The 12,195-nt window shown below is 43.8% G+C and overlaps 1 protein-coding gene across 3 annotated transcripts in view; it reads left to right on the top strand.

The window, feature by feature from the left end:
* The window catches only part of LOC121598116 (myb-like protein A), a 37,698-nt gene that overhangs the window by 17,440 nt on the left and 8,063 nt on the right, over positions 1 to 12,195 (top strand). For all 3 annotated transcript variants that reach the window (XR_006005518.1, XM_041924704.1, XM_041924705.1), the window contains exon 2: positions 6,695 to 7,395. Coding sequence is in view for 2 of the 3 variants with exons in the window: in XM_041924704.1 (XP_041780638.1) it covers positions 7,326 to 7,395 (70 nt within the window). In the remaining variant the exon portion in view is untranslated. The remainder of the gene's footprint in view (positions 1 to 6,694; positions 7,396 to 12,195) is intronic.

Raw genomic sequence — 12,195 nt, 5'->3', positions numbered from 1 at the left:
CCCCGACTCTTGGCGATTCTGACCCCTGGTTATTCCTACTTCTGACCACTCCTGACGAGTCCTGGTAACTCCGACTCTGGGCAGAACTAGGGTTCCGATTTTCACGAGGTAACGATAGCCGTAGTCAGATGATAGTCATGGGTGTGCTCTAGAGCAGTATTCTCCAACCTTTATAGGATCGTAGACCGTAGACCATCGTAGACTTGAGTTTTTGAAAATACATTTGCCACGGCCCACATCTATTTATGGCATGCATTTTATAGACTTAATTACAAGTTTTAAATCAAGAATATGTTTAAATCTTGTTAAAGACGTGCCCTGAAAATATCTATTGCAATAAGCTTTCCTTTAAAAAAATCATTTCTTTTTCGCGGATCACTTCTGTTAACGCTACGGACCACAGGTTGGGGACCACTGCTCCAGAGGATACACCACTAGTCTAGACGTGTCTGCACAAACTGCTGCCACACACTTTCCTAGTTTTGCTTCCCAAGAGGCGTGATGAGGAAGATGACTTACTTCATTCCTGGCGGGAAAGTTATGACCCTCTTGGGTTACCCCCGGAGCGAGATTATATTCGCTCCGTGACATGGAACACGTGTTTGGCTGGCCTGGAACCAACGTTAGGCATAAATCCATTTGAGCCTCTATCATTAGACTCGATCGTAGCGGGACCACAAGTGTAAGGACCTATGGAGCATAAGAGGGGCTGGAAAATGAGATGCTTAAATTAGTCTGGAAACGTCACGCTTACAGTTCTCCGATGACATTCAGCGTAAAGGCTGCCACTTCTGACGAGAGAGCATTAAAAATAGGAATAACGATGGGCATTAATGGTTTGAAAGTGGCTCTTTCGACCATATTTTGGGGGTTTTGTCAAGGGGGAATGAGAAATAGGCATTAAGGGAATGTCAAGCATGATAGAACAACAGTTCTTTTCAGCAGTCAAGTGCTGACGCTGACGTCGTTGATCCGCTTCATCGATGACTCGTTCTTCGAACGGAAATCGATTAGAGAGATGATGTGTATGGGAATGAGTGTGGACAAAGTGTGCCCCCCCCCCCATGCAGAAGCAATTATGGCAAGCTGATGAAATATGTGTCAACAAGCCGCGCTCCGGTTGAATGGCTGCTCGGGAAAAATGAATCATCTGTCGCTGGAAGTCTGTGTGTGTAGCATGTGTGTCAGCATGAATTTTAAAGTTTATGATGATTGGCAGCAATAGCATCAATTGTTTACAAACGTGTTTGTTTCACTCGCTGCACTTTTGGGTGCATCACAGCCCACTGAATATTCTATGTCGACTATGTCGACTTTAGCTTCATAAAGAATGTTGCTCGTGGGAGGAATTCGCAATGCATTCCAAATGTAAATGAAAAACACTCCATATTAATTCCTTTTTCACCCAAATTATCCACTTTGCAAGGTGTTAAATACTAATCATACGCTTCCGATTTGGTCGGTGTGAGTGAATTTTCTACCATTGCCTTTAGTTAAGCAATTTGCATGTTGCATTAATTTACGATCAAATTCCACTCCCTTCGTGTTTCCTATTGGGCGCCATCAGGGAGCACTTTGTAATTACAAAGTAGAGTGAACAGCTTGTTTGGTGTGAAATTGGCCACCCTCGAGCGAATGGGGAGTGAGGGCACTCCCAACAGCTCCCCATGATGTTGACCAAAAAGTGAGAAAACGGCATACCACACGCACACCTCAATTCCCCCCAAACTGTCTGTAGTGCGTTTCTGCGTGTGTTTACCTTTGCTCTCGTTTTTTCACTTACTTTAATGATCTTTAATTAACATATTTTCATCAAACTTTCACTCATGCAACACACACACACACACCCTGTGGTGGTCAATGATTGTATGTTTTTTTTTTGTATATGCGCAAATTCTTTTTTTGTTCCTTCCTTTTTGTATCCATTCACCTGTAATTGCTTTTTCGCCCAAAGGTGTGCGGTGTTGGTGTAGCGTTAAAAATATGCATTTGATTGCTTTTTTTTTGTTTGTTTTGTCTGTTTTATTTCTGGAGTGAAAGATTGGGACTCGAAAAAAAGAGCTACAAAAAACGCACGTTTTCTTGCGAATGAGGAGGAGAAGGGTTTGATGCGCACTAAAAAAAACGGCTCTCTGTAGAAGAGATGAATTATTTATTACATTTCGGAAGTGGGGCTACGGTACAGTGAATTCCGGTGAATTTGAAATGTAACGCAAATTGAATTGTTTTTAAAATGGCGCTTAAACGTGGACCATAGATAAAACGCTGTCCAGAAACGTGATGGCTTAGGGTTTTCCTCTTTCGCTTTACATAAACCGCGGCATCACTAGCATAATTGGATGGTTATAATCGATGTCACTTTTCACGCGGTGCTCTGCTACTACTAATTGCTATGCAAGCGAACGGAAAGCAAACGAGGGCTGGACATTGTCACCACCGGCTTGGATGATGTATCAGTGAAACCGATCAGTCAATAGAAAGGAAAACAATCTCTTTCAAAGGTGCTCGTTGTAGTCAATTACCAATGAGAAGCTGGAAGAGTGTAAACCCCCGAGCTTGTTAGGGTTAGAGATAATGTATTATCAGATTCACAATTAGGCGAGAGCGTGATCGTTGCATGATCGTTGTTTGATATGACAATTACGCACACAAAAGCTTGTTTGGGCCTTAACAACTGTTGAAGATTAGAGTAGAGCTGGAAGGAATTAGAAATGCCACGATTTCAAGTATTTTCTTAATATTTTAGGGCGATGCATAAACATTTCATAATTATTACATTAAACGTACATAATAAAACACTTTCTCCTGTTGCCTTTTTGCATAAAAATCGTATCCGTGTGTGCCATATTTGAACATCCTTTTGAATGTATTGTTTCTTTCTTATGCACTACAACCAATATGGACATCGTGAAAGTTGTTGCTCCGAATCCCGTAAAAGGATCGAAAAAAAGGGAACGGTTTATTGTGGGCCCTATTGGGGCAAAAAGGCACGAAATCAAGCTTAGCAGCGTGTAGGTGTCGATCTACGACGTTTATAAGTTATTGTATTAAGTCCACATATAAATAAAATGAGGGCCAAAATTGGGGGATCGGTTGCGAAAAAATGGGTTGCTTCAAAAAATACCGAGCCCCAGCGCCTCATAGGGTAAATTCCATGTTTTGTGTTTATTTTTCTTCTCTTTCCTTCTTTTTTTTTTGGATCATCGCCAAACAGATTCCTCGAGGAAAGGCCTACACCACCACGTGAGGCAGTTTTTGTGGGGATTATTTCGAAAATTTGTGGGCGCCGCCGTCCAAGATGTTGGTGATGCGGCGATGCATTTTGTCCGTGGGTGACGAAGAATGACGCGCCCTCGTGTGTTGATTGGATTTTCTGTGGCTGTGTGCGTGCGTGCGTGCGTATGTGCGATGCGCCACCTCTCTCTCTATCTTTCTCTCTCTTTTTGATGTGATGAAAGCGCACATGTTGTTTTTGGACATCAAATTGTTTGATCTTCTCCGTGGGTGAATCATGCTGTAGAAAAGTGGTGGAATACAGCAGGAACGGAGGAGTGGCTGTGGGGAGAGTGAAAGAAAAAAGTGAATGACCGCGCTGTGTCCAGCGTAAAAGGAATGTGAGGGGGTTTGAATATCTGTTGGGGGCGATTTGTTTGACGATTGAAAGTGAAATCTCAATCCTACAACCTCCACGGTGCAAGAACTTTGACCCTGCGGGGTGTCCCAAATAGGTTTATAGGTTTTGTATGATTAAATTTCGTTTTTGTCCTAATGACACTCTAATTACAAACCATGGCAGCACTGTTGCGTACAAAACGGAACGCAATTGTCGCCATGGTGACATACAAATTGAAGACACTAAAAACGGGCTTTAGTTGTCATTTGAAATATGTATGACTAATTTGCCAAAATTCTCTTCCCCAAATGATGCAATGCCTCCTGGCGAAGGTCTTTATGAGATCATCACCATCTTCTGTGTCTGATTGCCACCCCACCTGGGAGACGGGTTGGGTGGGATACTTGTGGCTTTCGGACACTTGATGACAATGACGTCACGTTCAGTGGTCAAAGACAAACACACACACACACAGATTGACAAATTAGTGTTGCGAGGTTCGATTGTCACCACCACTCTCTTGGGTAATAAACGCACACCTAATGGAGCACTCAGTAATGAGCTGAGTGATCTTAAGAGCATCTTTTGAGGTTGATTTATTTGTTTAACTAAATTTAAGCGTCCCCAACATTCTTCCGTAGTTTAACGATGTTTTAGGTGCAAAATTACGGCAAAGATTCTTGCCCGGCGTGTTATAAATATCGCGTGACGCGTGTGTCTACACGTATTTTTAGAATCACACCTTGTGTCTAAGTTCAGTTGCATCTTGCGTTTGGAGCGTTGGTATCGCTTTAACATGATCATCAATACTAACACCACTTTTTCGGCAGTAGACTGCATCTGCAACTGCATTTGACAATTCGGTGGAAGCTTGATTGGCGTATTGAGCGTGTCCCAACAAGAACAGCAGGGGCATGTTACCGTTCCGTTGAGTGCATTTTTCAACGTATTAGGTGCAATGCTGCTTTTGCTTCCTCTATTTCGGATAAGAGTCCCCAGCGCGCGCGCTGCAGTGCATCCTCTACTAGAAGTGTAGAAGAGAGAACTTGCATTAAGAAGGCGCCTAAAATAGAATGATCTATTTTTAAGTACCTGGTGCACGTTTTGCTAGTAGTGGGGAGAGGTGCGCTTATAGTGTGCTGCATGATGTACTTGTAGAGAAGATGCGTTCGGGAAGCGTGTTTTCGGGAGCAGAAGAAGCTAACAAGAACCATTTTCAATGCGTGTTCTGAGGAGAAGAATAGTGGGATTTGTTGTTCTTCTCCTCAGTTGGTCAAAAGCGGTTACCATTTGCGTACCAGATTTAGCTGACCTTTTAACTCAGACCTCCGAGCGAACTCTGCTGGGAAAGGCAACAAATGACCTTTCGCCCCCGGTGCGGGTGGGGGGACCAAGCGAGAATAAAAGATGACATTCTGATGGTAAAACGAAAAACATGGCCCTACCAGTGTGTACTGTATGCTGCAGCCAGCCACCCTTCATCCGGAGTATCCAATTTCAAAGGTTGTTGGTTTTGTTGCTACGAAATTCCGACTCCGATGTGCCATAATGGGTGGCTTTTTGTCATTCGAAATGCTGCAACGTGGCCCTTCTTTTGCATCGGTTGAAGGGAAGGATGTGCATCTTTTTTATACTTCCCCTCACGAATGGTTTTAGTGAAGAGTGTATGTTGGTGCTGTCTTGTCGTTAGAGCCCCCCTATGCGATTTGGTACCGCTACGATGGAGTTTGGTAGTTTGTAGTCCGCCCCGCCCGGGGGTACTAGGCAGAAACACGTTGTGCGGAGTGAATTCTAAAATTGTAAGAATTTCCCGGCACAAACCAAGCGAGCATGCACGTGCATCTCTTGTCGCGTTCGCCTGTATCTGCTGTGTGCATGTCTTTCCATCTCTCGTCGGGATGTCACCCGACCACCACCGCTTGTGTGTACCGCTGTAAAGAAACGCTCTATCATTAGATCAACTTTTACTCGCGCACCCCAAAGCGAGTCGTCGTCTAACGTTGGTTTGGTTTTGTCGTGACAGTTTTCCACTCACACCTTTACACAACATCCCACCCCGCCCTTCGGGATTTAAATTATAATGACTTTCCCACACCGGTGTGCACCACTTCCATTAGCCGCACAACAACCGGGGACGACCTCAAACGGCATCACTAACCGTGTGCTCTGTTTTCTTTTATTTCCAGATTTAGAAGACACTCTCCCGGCCCCAGAGACATTCACGGCACAACGTCCCCTCCCCCAAAGTACGAGCGGGAACACTCCGGCGAAAGAAAATGTTCCGTTAAATTAACGAACTGCGAACGGTTTAATTCACGCGCGACACGGCGGTGCGGTTCTGCCGTAGTATTATCTGAAGCAGAGACAAACTGAGCGCAGTGTTGCCACGATTTTGCCTCTAAAAAGCGACGACCCTCTTCCCCGTTTTTTAGCCGTAAAACCTGCACCGGCAATAGACATTTTTGGTACGGAAATTGCAGTCCCTCACTCCCTCGGTCTCAGGAATTGGCTCCCGGAGGGCATACAGGCAAGCAGGCAGAGTTCGTTCGTGCTCTGCTTCTATGAATTCTCCAGAACGACTCCCAAATCTGCACTGCGGAGATTATTATTAGGAATAGTTCTTTAGAGGTGGAGCCGCTATCGCTTCTACTAAATGCTACATCCGGTCGTGTTTTATGGTTTGCGTTCCCTCGTGACGTATGCTTATTCCGGCTCTCCACCAATCCAACATTTTCCTATTTTAGCTTATAAATGCAGCGGGGCCCCCATTGCAACACTGTGCATAGAGCGAAAGGCCCCCCACAAGTGGAGAGTGACATTTGGGAGGAAATTGGGAATAGCCCTTAGGGGGCTATGGGCGACCGCGCGGGGATTGCGTGTTCAGGTTTTCCTCTGCAACAGCTGCAGACTGTCACAAGTGAAGTGGATTTTAATATTTCAGCTGTGTGTCCCTACTTTCCTATACTCCTGTGCCTTATGTTTCTTTCTCAGTGTCTGTGCTGCTTTGAAATCAGTATTTGACTTCCGACTTTTCTATGTGAATGCATTTTTAATACTAATTTGCTCGTTCCACTCTTCTAGAAATTTAGTGTGTATGGTGTGACTTGGTGTCTCGTTGAATAAATTGGGCTAAACGGTGTGTTTTGTGTGTGTGTGTGGAAGTGAAAAAAAGAAGAAAAAAAAGTAGCTTGCTGCATAATCTGCTGGCAGCGATTAGTGCATCCCCCTGGGGTCACGAAAGTGCCAAAAAGAAGGAGCGTGGTGCAGCAGTGCAGTGCCACTATGTGTGTTCAATGTGCTGTGTTATGTGTGAATAATAAATGGTGAGGTAAAATTGGCGAGACAACACAACACAAGTAGCAGCGAGAGTGCAGGGGAGAGAGAGACTGTATCATCCTTCTCTATATGCATCCTAATTTGGCCAGACCGTGTGCAGCAACAGCTTCGGTCTTTCGGTGTCGTCGGTGGGCAGAAGTACACCGCGGGCAGCACTGGGTGCTGTAGTGGTGTGGTGTTATAAAGTCTTCCCATTCCTCCGCGCACCATCGCTACCAGTGTTTCGTCCCAGGCACTCGATTAAGATCGCGGCAGTAGCACACCCGGCAGCAGCAGCAGCAGCAGCAGCAGCACGGGCCAGAACGTGAGCGGCGGCCAGTACCGCGAGCAAGTGAGACAGCGTGGCGATCTACCCTTCTGTCCCCGCGGTTGGAATATGGATAGAAGTGTAGATTCCATCGGTAGTTGCTCGCTTGATGTAGATGCCGATTCGACCGACTTCTCAGGTGAGAGAGAGCGAACGATAAACGATTTGATGGGGAGGAAGATATTTTTAAAATGGATTAGGAGCGAGAACTACCCCACGGAAAGCCGTTACAAAATACTTTTTTTTTTGTTGATTACTTGGTTTGTATTTGTATTCATTTTTGTGACAACTTTTTTGAAATATTTGATGATATTTAAACACAATTACAACAAATTAAGTTTGCATTATAATTGCTTTGGATGAAATTTCAAAGGCATTAGTTAGCTAGGTCAACACTCTTGAATGGGCTGTTGACTCTCTTGACATTCTTGAATACTTATTAAATCGGGCAATAAAGGTTTCTTACTAAATTATCTGAATAAAGTAAATTGTACTCTGAATGTAGTAGAGTGAGACAACTCAAATAATTTACTCCATTAAGAGCACCAATTAGAGTGGTTAAAAATAAATAAATTATGGCAAATGAAATAACAAATGCAATTATTTGGTTATAAGTAGATATTTATCATATGTAAACTACTTGCTCAAACCTACTATTCCAATGGTATTAGTTACTACAATATCATAGTATTCAAAGCAGATTAAAATTTTTGCTATAAAGTTTGCTATAAATTAATAGTGCTCTTAATTCCCCAACTGACATTTTATAGCACGAATAATCGGGAATTCGAGCAAATTCCCTTAAACTGGAACCTTTAATTTCCCTTAAACTGCACCAGTTTAAGGGAATTTAGAAAAAGTCCTTTAAAATCAAATGCGAGGCGGCTTTTTCGTTACTTTCTTCTAGATTCGCTCGGAAATTATGTTTCCTATCGTTATAGTTGGTCATGTATCAATTTTATACTTAAATAATACCCATTTTTATAGAATAACGTCACAAAAATGTAGCTTTTGTTTTTCATAAAAAAAACCATAGCTATGAATGAAAAATGAGCTTGACGTCGTCGTCCATCGATAGAGCAACGTCTAATTTACGATCACACCAAATCTTGGCGCTTTCAACACACTTGATCACACACAAATCCACAATTTCAGGCGTATCGAGTACTAATCGAGCAGATATGGTAAAACAATTTCGAGCAAATGTCACTTGGGCCTTACCTGATGTCTATTGCATTCTTGCTTTCGATTCAAATTTTGTGATTTAATGTGGCAAAACTATAATATCATGTACTAAAATTGGCTGTTTAGTTTCATGATATCCATCTAAATCGTGGACTAACTGTTGTAAATTTACCAATTATATCTTCATGCTTAATAGTACTATTGGCAGAAATAAGCTCAGTAGCAACTTGCAAATTCTGCTATAATTTACTTATGAAATTTATTCCTTATGTTTATGACGATATCATTATGTCATTGGGTACTGTTGTCTTTGTTTCTACCACCTAACGATATCGTTCTAATACATACCCTTTTTAGGTCATTTTCTAGTCTCGTTTTTTCTCTCTGCATCACATCAAGCTTACTGCTCTGTATGATGAAATTTCTACTTACTTAATTAAAACCATCACTGCTCACAAAGACGACGCACTAATCTGTTTCCCTCTCTCGTCCCGTGGGCGGATGAGCCATTACGATTCCGGGGAGTGTAAGCAGGAAGTCATTTCTTTCACGGCCATCCGTTGTCCCAAATGTGGCGCGGAGCAGGTTTCGGACCAACTTCGGGCCCGGAATTGCTCAGCTCAGTTTGTTGGTGGTCGAACGACGTCGGTCCCCCCGGATAAGGATGAAACCGGGCAATCAAACTCGCTTGGCAACCACCTTGTTATTGACAGACAATTGTGCACTACTCCCTCCGTCTTCTATCAACGGACACCGTGGCATTGAATGTGTTGTCCCGATTGAAACCGGTCCCGTGGTAACTACACCAACCAAGATGCGCGCGGGTGTACGCGGGATGTGTGACGATAAATCAAACCGAGGTGCGATTGCTCTCTGCGGTCCCAAAACGGAGCAAACAAACAAACAAAAGCACCTTATAAAAGTGTCCCCGGAATGATGTGGCGATTGCCAAAAAATTGGATCCCAACACACCCGATTCCGATCGTTTGTCGCTGCTCTTGAATTGGATTTGAGACCCATTAGGCGGTCTGTGGAAGGAAACTGGTATACCAACCACTTGCCATTAGAGAAATGGGGAAGTGAACGTGTGGTGCAATCCCACGCATTTTGCACGTGTGTGTGTGTGTGTGTGTCGTGCATACGGGGTAGGCTAGATTTGGGTAACACTCTCCGACGTAGACCAAACGTCTATCAATCTCTTTGTTTCTTTTTTGTATGGCTTTACGTCATCCGGCCAGGAAACACGGGATGTTAAACGCTCTTGGGTAAAAGTACGCGTGATCATACACGATTTATGATGAAAAACGTGGGTTTAATCCATTTAATTTTCTTGTTTTCTTGTTATCTTCTCCTGTGTCTCACGTTTCGGCTAAGCAGAGGCCACCTCTACATAGGCGCGAAGGCAGCGCAATTGGGTGTATGGTATAGCGGTGGGCATTGTTATTGTTCCATTTATCTATACTCTTACTTTGTAGTTACAAGGTGAGTGAGACCCCAGAAGAAGAAAAACCCTCATATTGGGGACAACATATCCCCCCGTAAAACCGTGCTTCTCTCAATGCTCCGGTAGGCGAAGGTCAATGTCAAACGGAAATTTAAATGCTTTCAGTTTTTTGTCCCGCTTCACGTGGGTTGAACGATACCTTTTCCTTCCAATTGTCTTTTTTTCTGTGTTACATTCAACATTGTCACCTTTGTACTCTGTGGTTACTATTAGATTGGCACAAGCTGTATAAAAACCGTTCTTATTGCATATTGTCGACTATAGTTCACATTCCCGTTTAGCTTTACGAGCAACCTCGTAGGTTTCGACTTTTTGCCTCCTAAAAACCATAGGGAATCTTTCTTGGCTTTTGTTTTGTTCACTTCGCATATGCAAATGTGTGAAATTGAGTTCCGGACCTTCCCAGACTTGTTGCCTCTAACACACAACATCTGACGTTGAATGATTGCTTTATAGCATGCCGAATCGGTGCTCATTCTGGATGCGGGGAACGAATTTTGGTGGTGGGCGTTTTGGCGGTATTCTACGAAACAAAGCACCGTCAAGGACACGGAAGTTTGTGTTCTTTTTTTCTTATTGAAATGCTGTTTCCTATCGGTGTGTGGTGATGCCGTTTGGTTTTGCTTTTCTACCCCGATTCGATTGTTTGTGTGAATTTAATTATGCACGCATCTTGAATATTTTACCCTTGAATTTCAGGGCCAAACGATTGGGCTTTGGGTTTTTGGGTTAGGGTTTAAGGTGTTTTTGTTGTACCGGAAAGATGAGTAGCATGCTTAAGCTCGTGTTATGCTAATTGGAGGGAATGGAACGCTCTGGCGGATGTTTTGGACAAACGAGACTGAAAAAAATCCTCAGAACATTTTAAGGCTGCATTTACTTAGTCACTTTCGTTATAATTTGGCTTCTTCTTCGTCTCAAAGGCGATCTATTTTGTATGTTCTAAATGCTGCAAAGCTTTAAGCATTACACGCTTATTTATAGACTGTTGTATTAAATGATCCGGAGTAATTAGCACCTTCACCGGGCGTTTGTTTGTTTTTTTCCGTTGTAATCCGTTATTTTTACACCAGCTAGCTCGCTAGTGCTTAATGCATTTTTAATGATCGTCCAGGTTTTGGATGGGCAGATGTTGTCATTAGCAGCTCATCCAGAAGTTCTTAATTCGTTTGCTTCACATGGCATACTCTCTTAAGTAGATGGGAAAACAAAACCACATGAATCAATTCATGAAGATGATGAATTAAATGTGTACCTTTTAAAAGGAAGTTCCATGAAGTTTGTGGGAAAAATTGTCCAACAAATATACACGACTGTAAATGAAGAGGATTATTGAGTTTTACGAGAGGAACTAGAAAATCCAATAACTCCAGCGCATCGCGAGTCATCGACTGACTGTAATCCAGTCCGTAATTAAAGCCTCTCTAGCGGTGTCCGGTTGCGCTTAGAGAGCCGCCTCGCCTGACGCAAGAGGAGCATTGCATTTTGTATTTACAAGCTCTGCACCAAGTGTTTAGTGCATGGGAATCCGAAGCAGTCGTGCTCGCTGTCATCGATCGAAGGCGAACGGACGGAATCGCCTTTAATCCAGTGTATCACCCACCCGGTTCGGTTCGGAGGAGTGAGAAGCCCTAAAGCTATATCGACCCTCCGCTCCTCTTCTGGGGGGAGACCTGGTCCCAATGGTCGGCGACACACCGCATGAGTGCGTGAGTGTAGTCGCCGTCTGCCGTTTGCGCGCACTGCTTGGGCGTACGCCGGCAAAAACTAGACGCGTGCATTGGGGGTGCGTTGGTGTATACAAATGTCCGCCGACGCCTTCTGATGCTGTTGTTAGCGTGAGGAAGGGATGGCAAGGTTGGAACTGCAGTACAGAAGAGAGCAAAAGAGACTTCAACGACTAACAGAGAGAGGTTCTGGTGGGTGGGTAGGTAATGCACTCACTCAAGGTAAAGTTTGAACGCATTTTGGAGTGGCGTGGACCCATGTAAGAGGGCGCCTCCATGCCAGTCAAGGAGGGGAACCATTGCGTCATAGAAGAGAAGTCAAAAAAGGGAGTTTTCTGTTGGGTGGAGGGCGCTATTTGGTGTTTGCTCCAAAACAACCGGAGAAAGAAGTGGAGGGAAGCGTTCGGAACTTCGGTCTTGCAGTGGCAATGGCTATAAGGCAATAACAACAACCACCACCACTACTCCAAATGATCGCGCGTGTCACGAGAGAACCGCGAACGACGAGAGGGAGAGAGAAGGC

This window comes from Anopheles merus, chromosome 3R (genome assembly GCF_017562075.2).
Source record: "Anopheles merus strain MAF chromosome 3R, AmerM5.1, whole genome shotgun sequence".
In the NCBI taxonomy this organism is placed as follows: domain Eukaryota; kingdom Metazoa; phylum Arthropoda; class Insecta; order Diptera; family Culicidae; genus Anopheles; species Anopheles merus.
The sequence above is the reverse complement of the archived record's forward strand: the minus strand, read 5'-3'. Positions and strand labels throughout refer to the sequence as shown.